Genomic DNA, 16,856 nt, shown 5'->3' on the forward strand with positions numbered 1-16,856 from the left:
GAGGCGAGACCAGGGCGGGCACTCATAGACAGAAGAATGTTGGATTATCGGGTGGTGCTCATAATAATTATTGGAGAGGTGGAGCGACTTTCCAGTGTGTTGCATGGTACGCGCTCCCCAAGTCGCGTAGCTTTTGGCAGCATGCATCTTGAGTGGGGCGGCTGTGGCGCAAATACATTAAGTAAGCTGAGGGTACCTTCGGGTACGTGGGGGCGGGTGGCCGAGCAACAACCCCAATGTCAACACAACCTCACGTGCGAGGAAGGAACCCCCATTTTCCAACGACAGGTCATTCTAGTGCCTAGTTATAATATTGAACTAGTCAAAAACATTGATTTTAACTCTTCCCGGCTCTTCATATCTGACACCGAACAAATTAGAGGGATTTCTCAGAAGCGTCTCGTAGCTGCCAAGACTCAGGGGCAATTGTTTACTCGGCCCAATATCTTCTGAGGCACCACAATCTCACCTCTCTCCTGCTCCTGTTTTCGGTGCTCTTGCCGCAGAATTGTTTTCACATTTAAAAATCGAGGAAGGGCTCTAACAATACCCGTTTCCGAAATCTCCCGTCCACGATCTTGAGTTGCATACTGATCATATTTTTACCGGACTTGACCGAAAATCCTCAAGAAAATAGGTTTTGTAACCTTGGATTGGCTGTAGTTCACCTTTCCTCCACCCCGGCAGAAATATTACGTTACTCCGTAGTCGGGAACTTGTTGCTTGCCGGTGGCAGTTTGAAACAACGAGATGAAGCCGCAGCAAATCTGAGCTAGATGGATTTCTCAGCTTGTTGTGTTGGTTGTCCCTAGCATGTAGACGTAGACCTGTAACGTGTGTGTCAGTTGTAGAGTACCGTTTTTACGTTGAGGTTTTTGACAGACACCCCCAGGCATGTTATGGATGTTGTTCGTCAGATTTGAGCTCAAATGCCTGGTCCTCATCTAGTGCGATACAGCCCTGGCTTGACTGCGTTGTGGTAGAATGCTTCTGAGGTGGCAAATATGGGTTACTTTTCTCTTCTTTTATCTCTGACTTAATCAGGTCCTAGAACAATAATAAGGGGTGTATCGATCTTATGTGTTTACAATGTGTCTATCTTTGATGTTGTTAAACGTATTCATGTCAGAGTGAGCAAACTATTGTTGTTTACGCGATCGTGGTCACAAGGTCAACAATTTTTGCCAGGATGGCAAGAACTGTTCTGATCCAGATTTGTTGCTGAACACAGTGGTTAGCCGGTTGGACTGGTACGTGTTTTCATCCTGTCCCAAGACGCGCATCTCGGCGCCAAAATTTTAAATCTACCTCCTTCCCGCCCTTGACAAAACCATCTCCTACTGCCCTAATCACCCACCTCCCGGAATTACCATAAGTTGTAGGTCTCTGTCATTCGCCCACATCTTTCCTCCTTTCACCAAACAATCCAATCTTTCTCTCAGCATCCTCGCCTTCAACCAGCCTCGGCGAGCACAAATCCTCGACAACAACTTTCAGACCGCTGATAACCCGCAACGATCCGATATTACCGTGAGTATTATCTTATTCCTCCTTTGAAAATACCCTTCTTTGAAACAATGAAACAAACCCGGGCGCACGTGTCGACAAGTTGACCCGGCTTGTTCCAGGCGGGCCGGTCGGTCCGCCGGCTGTTCGTCGCCGACAAGACTATGCAAAGCTTAGCACTGCATGCTATCTTTCATCACGGAATTGTATAGTTTGGGGACAGTCTTGTTTACCATGATTACCTGTGGCCCAGCATTGCGAGATTCATTCTGTGCCCCTTCGGTCCTCATGTTTCTCAACATACACCCACAACCGATGTGCTGGGGATTGCCGCAGTTTACTAAAGCTGACATGGAGTTCTACAGGTCGCGATTAACCCAACAAACCTCAAGAAACCCCCACTATGGCGTTCATAAGCAAATTATTCTATACCAAGAGCGAGACTGAGGTGGCTCAGCCCATCAAGCACGATGAGAAGTCTCAGGAGGTCATCATGAACCTTATTGAGTCCGGCGTCCTGGACCGCGAGTCCAAGGTCCCCCGCCAGCAGTGCAAGAAGATGCAAGATTCTAAGTCCGACTTGGACCTGAAATTTTACACATTCGTTCTCGTCTGGTTGATGGTTGTCCTGGGTCTGAGTAAGTTCTTTGTTCTTCAAAAAAGAATATTGAGGTGAACTGGGACTAATACTCTCTGCTTGCAGTGGGCTTTTCGGCGGCCATAGCCGGTACCCACGCCATGGCCGTTAATGGTGGCGCTCTTGAGATCCCCCAGATTGAGGCTCGCGATGCCAGTACCGATTCTACCACGTTCTCTTCCACTCTCGCTACCGATTCTGTTTGCTCGCTTAACAGCACCATCAGCTACATGACCCCCTCGTCTGGTTTCCCCACTTCCATCAGCACCACTACCACCGGGGGCATTGCGGTCACTCCAATCATGTCAGAGCCGTCCAGCGCTTCGGGCCTTGCCACGACGGGCTTCACTGAGACAGAGACGAGCACCACGACCCTCCAGGTCATCTCGTTGTCTTCTTCCATCTCGGGCACTGAGACGAGGTGAGTGTCAATACCCTACAGCAAAATTCTTCACACCATTTCACATGTTGACACCTTTATTTCCCCTAGTACTTCGGATGCGGCCTGTGATGCCACCCAGACTGTCACCGTAACTATGACCGTGACCACCATCTCGGACAACGACGCCCTGACCGGAAGCGAGTCGACAACCGCTAGTGACCAGAGCGCCACGACCACATCCGACTCGACCGATATGACCACCTTCACCACAACCGACACCTTGACTGACATTCTCACCGAGACGTCTCATCACACCCGCACCACCACCGAGTACATTACCAGCGGTTTCCTGACTACCACAGTCACCATCGACCCCTCCTTAACCAGCACCAGTGTCATCGTTGTCACCGGCACGAGTATCGGTACCGGCAACCCAGTTCACATCACCGGCACCGGCACCGCTGGCTCTGGCAGCCTCACCACGTCAACCGTCAACTCAACCTTCACGTACAGCCTGCCGACCGTCTCGCCCATCACCGTCGGCAGCTCGGCCTCGTCGCCCCGCGTGGGCCGGTTGTCCCTGTTCACATCGCCCTTCCCGCTGCTGACCACCATCAGGAACCGGGCCGTCGGCTCTGCTAGTACCGGTGCAGCCGCTGAGGGTACTGCTGCGTCCACTGGCGCTGGCGGTGGCAGCCGCGGTGGTGGCAGCAACACTGGCGGGTTCTACTGTCTGGTGATGGTTGTTGCTGCGTGCGCTTCGGCTATTCTTATGGCTTGAGCCATGGGTTGACCTAACCACTCCCCGCATCGCCCCCCTCATCGGGAGGGTTTCTGTCGTTTCATTCTGATGGCTTGGGTCTTTTCCTTTAGGGTCGACCGGCAATATAATGGTAAAGGGTGATTCGGATGGGGATCTGGACCGAGATTCGGCGATGGTTGTCGTAGGGGAAGGTGAAGAGAGAGGAATGGTCTTTCTATCCCGGCACGTGCCTGGATGCTGAGGGATGCTTGTGATGCTTTCATTTTAGGATGGCCTACCTTGGTTGCTAGATGTATGATAAATGGGGGATAGGAGGCCACATGTAGAAAAATTGCAGGGGGAAACATGAACTTGTTTCCCTTTTCAGAGACTGTGTTCTTTGTTCCTTGCTGTGATGGCCATCTCGAGTGATTTCTAACAGGGCCATCGTCAATCGAAGAACGGTTCCTTGAAAGGTGAAACTCCTCCTAACACGACTAGGTATAAAAGGTTCGATGGGGATAAAGAGGCAGTCCTCTGCACGTTCCAACTGGCGTAGTGCATGTTGTTGAACACGCTTCCTATGGTTGAAGTGCAGTTAAAGTTTCTACGGAAGAGAGCACCACATATGTGTGAACCTGTTTTGAAAATGGAATAAGTATGATTTGCCTCTCCTCGGCATGTCATGTTGTTTAACGCCAGGACCTGAGCCTTTTCCCTCCCAAACCGGTAACAGCCTATAACCCACTATAAACTCAGAAGAAAAAAAAGGAATAAAACGCCCTCATCCTAATCTCCAAATCCCAAGACCTTAGAAAATGAAGAACCACACATATTGCTTCTCAACCACTCGGAAGACTTCTTCAATGGTGTTGCCGTCTCGACCTCCAGCTATCCTTAATCCCTTTGGCAGCATGGAGCAACTCGGCCTCGCTAACCCCATCCTTGATACTCTCCATAACACTATTCACCGTGCTCACATGATTCGCCTCCTGCTTGTCGTCACGGAACCGATACAACCGCCACCGCTTCTCTTCGTCCAAGCAGCATTCCACCACCCGATCTTGTAGCGGATCCCCCCACTCCTTGAGCGTTTCCCACTCTTCGTCGGTAAGATACAGAGGGTCCTTAAATTCCTCATAGGTACCACGGCTACCGCCACCAGTAAAGATCAACAGGCGTGCCTCTGGCACGCTGTCGTAGTCCACAAACGGCTCCGTGATCCCGTCAGCGCGCTCCTCCTCGGTAGGCTCAACGGTGGGGAAATGCAGGCGCAGACGGAAATCAACAGTGTTTTCATGTGGGGCCTTCCACTTGAGGATATGCGGGTCGGTGCCGAACTGATACGGACTGGTGCGGCAGGTAAAGATGAGCCCATCGTTCTGGTGGCGTAGCTTGGGCAGCACTTCGCGGAACATCATCTCGATGCCATACGAGAACTGCATGTCCTTCATCTCGACCCTGAACGCCTGGTACTTCAGCTCGTCAGGAAAGGCATCAAACAGGCTCTTGTAAGGTTTCATGACGTGCTCTCTAAAATATCCCAGCCGCTTGTCCAGTGGTTTGCTCAACAGGTCGGCTTTGCCGTCTAGCGCGAGCAGGTCGAAAACTAGAAATACCGGCCCTCTCTTGCCGTCGGGGGAAGTGTCCATCACGAGTTCGCCATCGATCAGCGTGCCAGTGTGGAAAGCTCCCTGGTCGGTTGCTAGTGGGAAGTGTAGGTTGCGCTGGTGAAGCCACCAGTAATCGTTCTTACGGTCGATTAGATAGTGGCACTCTTTGCCAACCTCGTCGGATGTTAAATACAGCAGGTAGCGGATACCGTCGGATTTCTCGCAGACGTAGTAACTGTCAAGTGCGTCACACAGTTAGCGGACCCGTTCTCTAAGCCTCGAGACCCCGCGGGCATGGCAGTTGGACGGTATGGCGATGCAAGAAAACAGGAAAGCTACGTACTCTTCCCGCCGCAGCTCATCCATATGTTTCCGTGAAAACGAAACAGGTTGCGCGCCTGGAAACCCCTGCGAGTTGCGTTTCAATAGGTCGGCTACTTCGGAGCGCAGCTCTCTCAGCAGATCGCCCTGGGCCTTGATCCCCGGCGCGTCGATTTTCTCCAGCGGTCCTGCGCTCTCGTCCATCGTGGGCAGGCAATTTCTTGGTCGATCGGTAGGCGGCGTGTGTGTGTTTTTGGTTTTAGCGGGAGAAGGGGATGCGGCACTGTGGCATTTGGGCCTGCTCGGTGGTTTCGCGAGGAATGATGTTCGTGACGCGCGTGGAGCGCGACACTCGGATAGATAGGCTCGACGGGGAGATACCGGCAACAGCAATGGATTGGAGTGAGTCGTTGTTTGTTTCTGTCGTTACCACTTGTCGCACGTGGCGTTTGGCATCTCCCCGCTTAGGATGCAGCTCGGAGACATGCAAGGGGGTGGTGGGTTGATGATTGCTTCCCGAGGGTTTGGGTCGGGTGATCTTGGCAAACCGAATAACAGTGTTCTACTACAAATAAATCGACTATGTTAAACTGTTTTTCGCATTCTTGTCGTGCTGCCGTCTTCTCATTTTTATGAAAACGGCTTACGCCCTTATTTTTCGCTCGAATCAACTTATGGGATTTTTTTAAAGAAAAATCTAATCAATTGAACTTATTTCTAGGCTGACCCCGGCTTCCCACCTTTGAGGCGTGTTGTGATATGTGGGGATTGTAGTAACTCTCCAGGCACCCTTCGTAATTACTATGTGATTGCGCTGTGGCCACTAAATCAGATAAGCCAAGCAATGGCGCAAGAGTGCCCTGGAGGCAATCTTGAATTCAACGCATTAAGCTGTGGGCATAGTTCGAGCATTATAGAGAAGCCTCCTCGCTGCTCCGGTATCCCCGGGAACTCTTTCGCAAAAAGACAAAACAAAAAAATAGGCAAAGTCAAGGCGAAGACTCGTCAATCTTCTCCACCTCCGCTTTTGCCTCCTCCCAGGTCTCCTTGTTCTTCTTCGCCCACTCGATTTGGCTCTTCGCGTAGGCAAGCTTTATTAGACCGATGGTTAGCAAACAATAATATCAGTGATACATCCGGAAACATTACATACCATATAACGCTTCAGGTCGTCCTCCTTTTCCTTCTGGAATCGCTTAAGGTCCTTGAGAATGCTGGCACTGGCATTTTTGACATCCTGCGCCGCTGCAACCTCCGCCTGCTCGAGCTGCACGATCGACTCGCGAGTCTTCGTGATAGTGTCCCGCCTGGTTTTCTCAGGATCCGCGTCAACAACCCCTTGAACGGCATGTCGGAGGGGCCCGAAAATCTTGTTCGTTATGGACGCCGCACTTGGAGCCTTCCTATGGTTTGGAGCAACCGGTGACCTCTCTGGCGTACCAATGTTGGCAGAGGGCGCTGATGAGAGATCACCATGTGTCGGGGGAAAGTCCGAGTCGATCGACGCGGTGTCCTCGTTGCTACCGTCGCGCCGATGCGCCTGGGCGTCCCTCGTGCTCGTCGAGCGCCTCGGTGAAGGAAGCTGCTGGCTTCCAATCAGATACTGCTCAATCCGCCTAGCCTCCGCCTCGCTCCTCTCGAGCTGGTCGAGCAACAGCCTCTTCTTGTGAAGCTCATCCTCCGTCATGTCCTGCTGCACCCGCTTCAAAACCCGATACCGCAGGACACTCCTAATGACCCCGGCAAACTGCGCGTTCTCGCGCATGGGCTCGGCAAAGCTAGCGCCGAGTGAGCTAGAGAGTTCCTCGGTCGCAATGTACGATGAGTCCGCTGCTTGGCCTATCCTCTCAATTGCGGTCGAAAGGGACTGGGTTGGCTCCGAAAGCGCAAAAGCATTGTATCTCGCACCCAGTTCTGAGAGATCATTTGCTAGGGAGGATAGGTGGCTCAGGGTCCGTCGGTTGACCTTCTCCATAGACCCCATCAAAAGCGATTCGAGTTCTCGAATGGAGGCTTCAAATCCCGTGAAGTATGGGTCGAGCTCCTGCTCCTCGAGATTACTGCTGTCTGGTGGGAAGCGCGCAAATACTTGGGTACCAGAGATGTTGTCCGAAGTTGGCGCTGCAGGCATCGACCTAAGCTTAGCGGAGCTGGCTGGTACCGGAAGATACTCGTGGCCCGGTGTTGGATTGGCGGGATCCAAGGGCGGCGCCCTCATTATGGCCTTAGGGATGGACGATATAGGATGAGAATGAAGGACCTCATTCTAGGATTGTTAGCTACTCGCCCTGCCTATAGCACAGGTTTGACACGTACCCAGCTAGAATTAGGGTCCAAAAAACGCCACCAGACGCCGTCTGTGCGAACCTGCTCCATCCTACGGCACCGGTTGAGAAATACCGCGAGCATGCGCTTCCGGAGATCGATTATTTGTTGATCTTGCTTGGCATTGGTCGGGTTGGCAGCGTAGTCGGCCATGGTGTGCTTCTCTGGGATCGGGGGAATGATAAGAGTCGGGTGTAGCCGTGTGAGAGCATCTCGCAGGGACGCAAATTCCGAATACCGCCGGCGCACTATCAACTCCTAAGGTACCTTGTTAGTGTGAATGACAAAACTATGACTTATTCCGACCTACCCCGGTTTTGATCGTGTAAACGATATATCTACCACTCTCCGTGCTCTTCCCCGCCTCTATAATGAGTATGGGCAGCTCTGGGTTCTCGTACAGCATTTGTTCCACCCTACTGTCGTAGCCTCCAGGCTTCGTACGTGGCACTAACTCGCCTTGTGAATGTGCGCTTTCCTCGTCGGTCTCGACGTCGGTCGACTCGTGCCTCGGCGCTTCATCCCCTGTCGATGATGGTGTGCCGGGAGCATCGTATCGTGGGTCTACATGCACCCAGTCGGGGTCAGTATCGTCATTCGGCCGGCCGAGGGGAACATCGTAGAAGGTTGCCATATCCTCCATTGAGTAGGAAATATAAATGGGAAATGGCTGTGTTATTTTAAATCTGACTCACAATCTTGGGTGATCGGGGAGGATGGGTTAGCGGACGAGGTAAAGGAGTCTCTGCGTTCGAAGCTCTCGCCATAAGGGTTATTATCCTCGTCGTTCCACATGGCGCCGAGTCGCCGCGAAACGTGTACTTGTTAAACGACAGGCACAGGCGTGAGGCCGGCAATAAAGGAAGATTAGATGAAAGCGGATAAACCACAATCGGGTGGGTGTTTTCAGGTTTGTGTCTCGGGCTGATGTTTTCGCAAAGAGCTAGAACGCCGGGTGGGATTTCGGAAGCTTGCGATCGCGGGGTTCGTTGCGATTCCAGTCCGTGGTTGGTGGTTTGAGCGGATATGATACGGTCTGTGCGATGCACTGGTAAAATAGCTTAGGGAACTTTCTTTCAAGGTTTATGCATCCGATATGTCGGTTCCGGAAGCTTTCACGCAATTGGCGGCGTTCAGCGTGTGATTCGCCGCTTGTCGTCGATGTTGTTGGAGGTTGTTTGGGAAGGAGAGGTGGGCGGCGGGCCGGAGCTTGCCAGATCCATGCTCAGCCTTCCTGGGGGATGACGACGGCGGGCCAGAGCTAACTTACATAAGCCCACCCCGGATTAACCCCACCCCACATGTCTTGGGTGATGCGCTTGGGGTTGATCGATTTTCACGGACATGCACAGTACTATCTATGATCAACCGAAGAAGAGTGAAAACTAAAATTTCCAACTTCGCTCTTTCAACTTGCCCCTGTTCTTCTAGCATGGATTATTTTGCAAACCCCCAATATTTGAAGGCCGTGGCCATAGGCAGACACATCTGCTGCCCTCGATAATCCCTTTTCGATAGAGTTGTACACGAGAGATCCTGAAATGATGTCATTTTTGAAGCTTTGAAGTCTCGGTTTCCATGTGGCAGTTACGGCTTGCAACACCATTCGTTCACGTTTAAAATAATACCAATAATTGCTGTGACAATTTTTCTTACTTCCCCAAAACTTGTACCACATTATTTAGCTTGCCACAGACAGTTCACAAGCGGGTAATATCCCTGAAAGAAAGGCTGTTGCTTTCAAAAGTCCATGGCGTCTGTCTTCCACCAGCTTAATAGCCTTAATTTGAGAGACGGGAAACCGATCAAAGACATATGATGTGACAGATTTATACACTACCTACACAGGAAGAAACTCTAGTCTCTATCTGCAGGTGACTACAAGACCTATTTGGTACACTCTCATTATCACAATGCCCAACTACACGACTTCTCCTTTCTTTGGGTCAACACGACCTCACAACTACATCACCGGCTCCTTGACATGGCTGCAGCGTGCTCTGCCCTTTTACTCCGCGATTGACATCCTTCCCACCAGCTAGTCCGCGCTAGTCTCCCCACGAAGAGCCCGTCTCATTTGGTAAAACGTCCTCGTAGCCCTGTCGGCGATACCGCGGCGCTCTGCCTCTCTGTTCCTCTGCTCAGAATGGCCATAGCCCCGATGTACTGAGGGATGGTTGTGACTCAGCCCAGACCCATGGGCCTCCCTGGACCAAGCGCCCGAGCTCTCTCTCGATTCTTCAGTGCCTGTTGTCAAGTACGATGAAGACGGGTTTGTATCGCTCCTCTCACTCTCCACCTCCCTAGGTAATGTAAATGATACCCGTGGCCGGCGGCGCTCTGGGCTTGGGTATTGAATATCGGGACTCGGTCGACGCAATCTCGGCTCGGGTGCCGAGTTCCGGGAGGAAGCTGGTGGGGGAGGCGGGTGACGTTGGTGATGCATGAGGTCGGCGAGGGGTACCGTATCAGAAGGCCGGATTCGGGTGGGGGTGGTTATGGAAACCCGACGGCGTTGTTCGGGCCGGAGGGAGGCTGCCCGGGTGTGGTTGTGGAAAGATCGGCGGGCATCCGGGCGGCCACCAACAGCAAGGTCATTATAATGATGCATGACCGCTTCGAGGCTTGCGTTGGTTTGCTGAGAGCTCTGACTGGACTCGGATGAACAAGGGGAAGGACTGCGCACACGGTGTGCGAGTATGCTATTTCCGTCACCTCGGGGTTGGCGAGACTGTCGGCGGTCTAGATCGTTCTGGTATCGCCTAGGGCTTCGCTCACGGCGCCTCTCTGAAGGATGACTCGGGCGATTTCTCCCACGGGCTTGGGTGGATGTGGGCACAGGAGAGGGAAAAATAGGAGGAGATGGCGAGGGAGAAGTTGATCGAGAACTGGTCGATGAGGTGTCCGATATAGTTCGAGCGTGTCCGGTTGCGCGAGGCCTGGTCCCCAGTGAGAGCCACCGCCTCCATAGGTTAGGCGTCTCAGGAACTGGTGCGGGATGTGGCCCTCCTGTTCTTGTGTCCCCTGGGGCTTCTGCAGGCGCGGCCATGGGAGGTGGCACGTGAGGTGGTGCTTGAGAAGGCGCAACGGCCGCCGGTGGCCCAGGTGGCGGTTGTTGAACTGGAAAACTAGGCGGATTCGGGTAACCGAAGTATGGGGGTGGTACCTCCGGAGGACCTGGAACCGTTGTTGCCATACCAGGAGCAAAGTAAGTTGGTTGAATGGGAGCGGGAACTGGCCCCGGTTGAACAAAGGCCGCTGGGTCAGCTCCTGGCGGAGGAGGCACCGTCGGGGGAACTAGGGGAGCCCAATAGCCGGGGAAGGGTGGTGGCAGCGGCGGCGGAGGGGGTACCAGGTGGATATCTAAAGGGTTCATGAAACCCGAGGCTGTGGTAAATTGTCGCAACGCCTTGTTCTTATGATTGTTAGGGTCGTCGTCTCTGGAGGATCCTGGCGGCCCACGGTCTGGCCTACTGGGCTTTGGGTTACCGAGTGGTCGTGATTCTCGGTAGATATAAATGGAAAGCCTGTTAGGATCCTGTCTTGTGACTTCCCAATGGCCGTTGACCGTGGTTCCATCACTGTTGCGATCGGCTATTCGAGTAGGTTTGATTTTAAGTCGCCAGTACAAGTATCCCACCACCAATACGAGGGAGACAATGACGAGAATTATGCCAAACTGTGCGGCATTGCTGAGACAACCCCATCCTGAGCTACCAATGGTGTTAGAAGTACTCTCGTGTATTAAGTCCGTTAGAATCATAAGACATACCAGTCATTACCGGGATCTCGGCGGCGGGGCCCGCTCCATGAATGGAAATTCTGGGGAATGCTCGAGGGTGCCATTATCGAGATCAATCTGCTGTCTAACATTGGCCGTGCAAACTAAGTTGTGCGAGGAGATTGTTGAGAGCGGAGCAATAATGGACCAGTAAGAAGAAATCAATGGCCCGATTGTTGTATGAGAAGCCGTGCTCTTCCTTTCGTCAATGGCTTCTCGGCACACTAAAGGAAAGGAGGCAAAGCTTGAGGCGGGGCTGGTTTCTAACGGTAATCCTAGGGAACAGGGTAGCTCAGAAAAAAATAGCGAAGGGCGGCGGCCAAGGCAGGTACCGACAGGTAGGAGGTATTGAACCCGGGCATTAGGAACCCGGTGAAAAGAAACAGGGCAACTCCCGTCGACCCTCAGTTCACTGGAAAGGACAGCTTGTAATACCGATAAAGGTCAAAACGTTATTATTCTTTCCATGGGTACCTCAGGTACCTAGGTAAGCTTTTGCAATTATATCAGCAAATACTTTCTAACTACTGCCATTTACAAGAGCCCTGGTTCATTTAGCCATCTCGTTCTGTAATTCATGTAGAAGTAATTAGTGTATGTAGACTTTCCGAGTTAACAGTATGGTTCCATGTTCCATATGGACAGGTGGTAACATGACTGGCATCGGTCAAAAAACTTATTATGGTTTAATTCATCATTTCCGGGGAACGTGACTGTGCTCGGTTCGAGAGGAAGGTATGGCTTCGTGGAGCTGAGGTGGGAGTTGGAGGGTGGGTTGACAGCCTTGTTGTTCGGGTGGTTGTCCAATGAAAATTCTCACCGAGACATGGGGGCCCTGTAAGCCGTTTTCCTTTGCAGGGTCCACTGCACTGACCTTCTCAGCCTCATCGCGGCCCATTGAAAGAGTGGAACTCCCTATTCGCGGCTCCCCATCAATGGTGAACAATAGGCACACTCCAACGCGACAATACCTCTCCGCCACGAGCATCCACACCCCTCCCTGGGCCGACGAGAATTCACTTATCCCACCACGATGCGATACTGGCGATAAACATCAATCTTCTACCTAACACTGGATTAAACTTCAATGCAAGTTCCGCTGCAAACGCGAGTGGAAGGCTCAGATTCTTGTCGGATTTGACGATCTCGACCATTTTCTCGACGCTGCGCACGCCTATTCTCGAATTCGAGTCAAGAAAGGGATAGAAATAGTCAGGCAAAGACTGATTTGACGCCTTTCTTTCCCTTTCGGCACTGATCCGACCGACCACACGCGAAACGCGTCGAACCAAGTCGCAATGACTTCCACACTCCTCAGCAGCCAGATCAATGGCTCCGATGGGGCTACAAAGGGCACCAACGGGGTCGCCGCCCATCTTCCCAAGAGCAAGCGTTTTTCCGACATCCCACCAACCATCGACATTCCGATGCAAGATGACGTCGAGGTCGAGATTGACCTGCAAGTCCTGCCCGACGACCCGACCGAGCTCTGCTCCGTTTTCGAGAACGAACAATCTCCCCGAGAATATTGGATGACGGTGGCGATGGCCTATGCGAAACAGAACAAGATCGACTTTGCGATTGAGATGCTGGCGCGTGGTGCCAATGTCTTGCAGGCCAATCCGCGTGAGAAGCTCAGCATCATCACTTGCGTCTGTTGGCTGTATTTATGGAAAAGCAGAGACGCGCCAAGAGTGGCCCCCGAGGGCGCGCTGGCCTCGGAGACGAAGACAAAGGAGTACTATCTTCAGCAGGCCACCCAGAGCCTCAACGACGCCTCGCGCATCAACCCGGCTTTCCCGCCTCTTTTCCTCGCCCGTGGCGTCCTAATCCTCCTCAAGGCCTCGCTTCAAACATCTTCTAAGGCCCCTGGCGCGGTGGATTCGAACAAGGGAGAGCAGCTGCGAAACGCTCTCAAGTCGTTTGAGGAGGCCGTCCGCGTTTCGCAAGGGAAGAATATGTTGGCCGTCCTAGGCAAAGCGCGCGCGCTCTTCTCTCTCGGGAAGTATCCAGAGGCCTTGGCCTCGTACCAAGAAGTTGTCACCAAGATGCCCGAGTTCGTCGACCCGGATCCGCGCCTCGGCATTGGCTGCTGCTTTTGGCAATTGGGTTTTAAGGACGACGCCAAGATTGCCTGGGAACGCTGCGTCGAGATCAACCCCGACTCTAAGCACGCAAACATTCTTCTCGGCCTCTACCATTTAGATGCGAGTGGCCATGTGCCGACCAATAGCCCAGAGTTCATCAGGTTGTACAAGAAGGCCATGACCGAGTACACACAGAAGTCGTTTAAGCTCGACAAGAACCTCCCACTCACATGCGCCACCTTCGCCGGCTACTTCCTTTCTCGCAAGCAATTTGGGAATGTCGACTCTCTTGCCCATAAGGCCATCCAATACACCGATGTCAACGCTATTGCCAGCGACGGTTGGTATCTCCTCGCTAGAAAGGAGCACTACGATGGTGCGTTGGAGCGCGCGAGGGACTACTACCGTCGTGCCGACGATGCCAGGGGCGGCAATGACCGCGGCTACCTGCCCGCCAAATTTGGTGTTGCGCAGCTTTCGGTGCTGAAGAATGATCTCGGCGAGGCGAAGCTCTTGCTGGACAAGATGATTCAGAATGCCAAGAATTACGAGGCCATGATCCTGCTGGGCACGCTGTATGCTGAAGAGGTGTTTACCAACCAGTCAGCGACCGTCAAGGAGGACAAGAGCGCCGAGGCCAAGAAAGCTATTGGTCTCTTGGAGAGCGTGCGCATTGCCTGGAAAGACCCCAAGAAGAATCTATCGCCTGATGCTTCTGTGCTCCTCAACCTCGCGCGCCTGTACGAGAATGAGAACCCGGACAAGGCGCTGCTGTGCCTCCAGCAGGTGGAGCAGTTGGAGATTGACCAAGTCCCCCAGTCTGAGTATCCTGCGGATGCTCAAGACGAGGCTGCGACCCGTGCTGCCCTTCGAAAACTCCTTCCGCCACAGCTGCTTAACAACATCGGCTGCTTCTACTCTCAGGATGGGAAGCACCCGCTGGCTACCCAGTTTTTCCAAGCCGCCCTCGATTCTTGTGCCCGCATCAGCCAGACGGAGAATGATCTGGACATCGATGCGCTCCTGACGACTATCTCCTTCAATCTCGGTCGGAGCTACGAATCGGAAGGCGATGTTGACAAGGCGGTTGAGACATATGAGCAGTTGCTGAGCCGCCACAGTGACTACACCGACGCGCAGACAAGGCTGGCTTACATCAAGCTGCGCAGGAACCCCACCAAGGAGGGCCCCGATGCTGTAGCAAAGTTGTACCAGGAGAACCCGTCCGACATTGAGGTCCGCTCGCTATACGGCTGGTTCCTAAGCCGGGTGAACCTCAAGAAGAGGCCAGCCAACATCGCAGAGGACCCCGAGCAGCGCCATTACAAGCACACTTTACAGAATTACGACAAGCACGACCGCTACGCCCTCGTCGGCATGGGTAACCTCCACCTCATGTCTGCGCGTGAGATGCGTCGCGAGACCGAGCAGGATAAGCAGAAGCGGAGCGCCGCTTACAACCGCGCGGTTGAGTTCTTTGACAAAGCCCTTCAACTGGATCCCAAGAATGCATATGCCGCTCAGGGTGTGGCTATCGCTCTTGTGGAGGACAGGAAGGACTACAAGAACGCCCTGCAGATCTTCCTCAAGGTTCGCGAGACTATCCAGGATCCTCATGTGTATGTCAACCTGGGCCACATTTACGTCGAGCTGCGCCAGTTCAGCAAAGCCATTGAGAGCTACGAGATGGCTCTCTCCAAGGAGGGCAAAGCGAACGATGCAGGCATCATCTCGTGCCTCGGCCGGACCTGGCTCAACAAGGGCCGCGCGGAGAAGAACCTTGAGGCGTATAAGATGGCCCTTGAGCACGCTAAGAAGGTCAGAAAATCCTCACCCGACCTCCCCCTTTCCGGTTAAGCTAATAAGTTCTCTCTAGGCTCTTTCCATTGCCCCGGAGCAGCTACACTTCAAGTTCAACATCGCCTTTGTGCAAATCCAGCTCGCTCTCACTCTACACTCCATGCGTGACAGCGAGCGCACCTCGTTCCAGCTCGAGGAGGCCGCCGAGGGTCTCGAGTCCGCCATCAAGGCGCTCGACGAGATTGCCGCGTCCCCCTCGCCGCCGTACCCAAAGCACGACATCGAGCAGCGCGCAAACATGGCGCGCAACACACAGCGCAAGCAACTCGAACGTGCCCTGGCCAGCCAGCGCGAGTACGAGGCCAAGAACAAAGAGAAGCTCGCGGCCGCACTTGAACAGCGCCAAGCCGAGCTCCGCCGTCGTGAGGCCGAGCGCCGCAAGGTAGAAGAAGCCGAACGCGAGCGCCAGGAGAAGATCCGCAAGGAACGCGAGGAAATCGCCGTGCGCGACCGCGCCCTAGCCGAGCAGCGCGCCGAAGATGACCGCGCCCGCATCGCGGCCGAGATGACGACCGACAGCGAGACGGGTGAGAAAGTCAAGCGCAAGAAGCGCGCCGCCGCTTCACGTCGCGACCGCGATTCCCGCTCCGGCGAGCCCGCCTCCAAGCGAAGCCGCAAGAAGAAGGCCGCATCATCCCCAGCCGGCTCGGACGCCGAGGATTCCGACGCCGGCGGTGGCGGTGGTGGTGGTGCCGCTCGCAGCCGCAGCAAGCGCCCGCCCAAGAAGAAGCAACGCCTAGCGACCAAGAAGGAGAACTCCAAGTTCAAGTCTGCCGAGATCGTCGTCGACAGCGACGATAGCGACGACAACGAGGGCGACTATCGCGGCAGAAGTGGAGCCGATGACGACGACGACGATCCGCTGGAGCGTGCCGAGCGCGCATTGGAACGCTCGGCGCGCCGCAGCCGGAGCCGCACTGCGGCGTCGGGCACGGGAGAGGAGGAGAGCGGGGCTGAGAGACGGCCGAGACAGCTGCAGCGGAGGAGACTGCAGCGACGCAGGTCGGCGTCGTCTAGGAATACTGAGGCCAGTGCTGGAGGGGATGAGGATCGCATGGATGTTGATGCGGGCAGTGAGAAGGGGGGCGGGGATGATGATGAGGAAGAGACGGTGGCCAGGCGACCGCAGAATAAGAGGTCGCGCCGTGGGAGGATTCTGGATGAGAGTGATGAGGAAGAGGAGGCGGCTACTGGTGGTGGTGATGCGCCTACTCCTGGTGTTGAGGAGGAGGGTGTTAAAGGTGATACGAGCATGGTGGATGCGAATGATGACGAGTGAGTGTGAGTGAATGAGGCAGGGAAAGGGGGATTTCAGGGAGTTTGGGGGTGATTCGCTCGGTTCGGACAGGTGTGGCGAGATTGTAATATCTATAATTTCCTTATTTGACTGACAGCCATTTTAGAGAGAGGTCTGGTCTAGGTAGTTCGGGTACACAAAATGAGAGCCATGATGCCTTCTGTGAGGTGCGTCTCGTATTTGCTGGGCAATGTTGGAAACTTGCGCGACAGGCGCGGTTTGTCCGCCGTAGCGTATATGTAATATTTATGGCGCAGTTCGTCAATAGTTCCTAGGGTGCAGGGGACACCAAACGGAGTAACGTC

General features: G+C 53.8%; 3 protein-coding genes across 3 annotated transcripts; 2 read left to right on the forward strand and 1 right to left on the reverse strand.

Moving 5' to 3' along the window:
- Nucleotides 1–1,909: 1,909 nt before the first annotated feature.
- Nucleotides 1,910–3,306, forward strand: C8A04DRAFT_28405 (uncharacterized protein; the record flags this gene model as incomplete). The annotated part of the gene is made up of 3 exons (XM_062780633.1): nt 1,910–2,144; nt 2,210–2,564; nt 2,634–3,306. The coding sequence occupies 3 exons, from the start codon at nt 1,910–1,912 to the stop codon at nt 3,304–3,306; spliced, it is 1,263 nt and encodes a 420-aa protein (XP_062637210.1).
- Nucleotides 3,307–4,130: 824 nt separating this feature from the next.
- C8A04DRAFT_37075 (mRNA capping enzyme alpha subunit-like protein) lies at nt 4,131–8,321 on the reverse strand (the record flags this gene model as incomplete). Its single annotated transcript, XM_062783759.1, has 7 exons — nt 4,131–5,115; nt 5,224–5,421; nt 6,204–6,292; nt 6,355–7,467; nt 7,518–7,784; nt 7,837–8,090; nt 8,222–8,321. 7 exons carry the CDS (start codon nt 8,319–8,321, stop codon nt 4,131–4,133), a joined length of 3,006 nt encoding a protein of 1,001 aa, XP_062637211.1.
- Nucleotides 8,322–12,605: 4,284 nt separating this feature from the next.
- C8A04DRAFT_11974 (uncharacterized protein) lies at nt 12,606–16,533 on the forward strand (the record flags this gene model as incomplete). The annotated part of the gene is made up of 2 exons (XM_062777170.1): nt 12,606–15,212; nt 15,271–16,533. The coding sequence occupies 2 exons, from the start codon at nt 12,606–12,608 to the stop codon at nt 16,531–16,533; spliced, it is 3,870 nt and encodes a 1,289-aa protein (XP_062637212.1).
- Nucleotides 16,534–16,856: the final 323 nt, after the last annotated feature.

The sequence above is a fragment of the Dichotomopilus funicola genome, assembly GCF_033296635.1.
Source record: "Dichotomopilus funicola strain CBS 141.50 unplaced genomic scaffold C8A04scaffold_29, whole genome shotgun sequence".
Lineage (NCBI taxonomy): Eukaryota > Fungi > Ascomycota > Sordariomycetes > Sordariales > Chaetomiaceae > Dichotomopilus > Dichotomopilus funicola.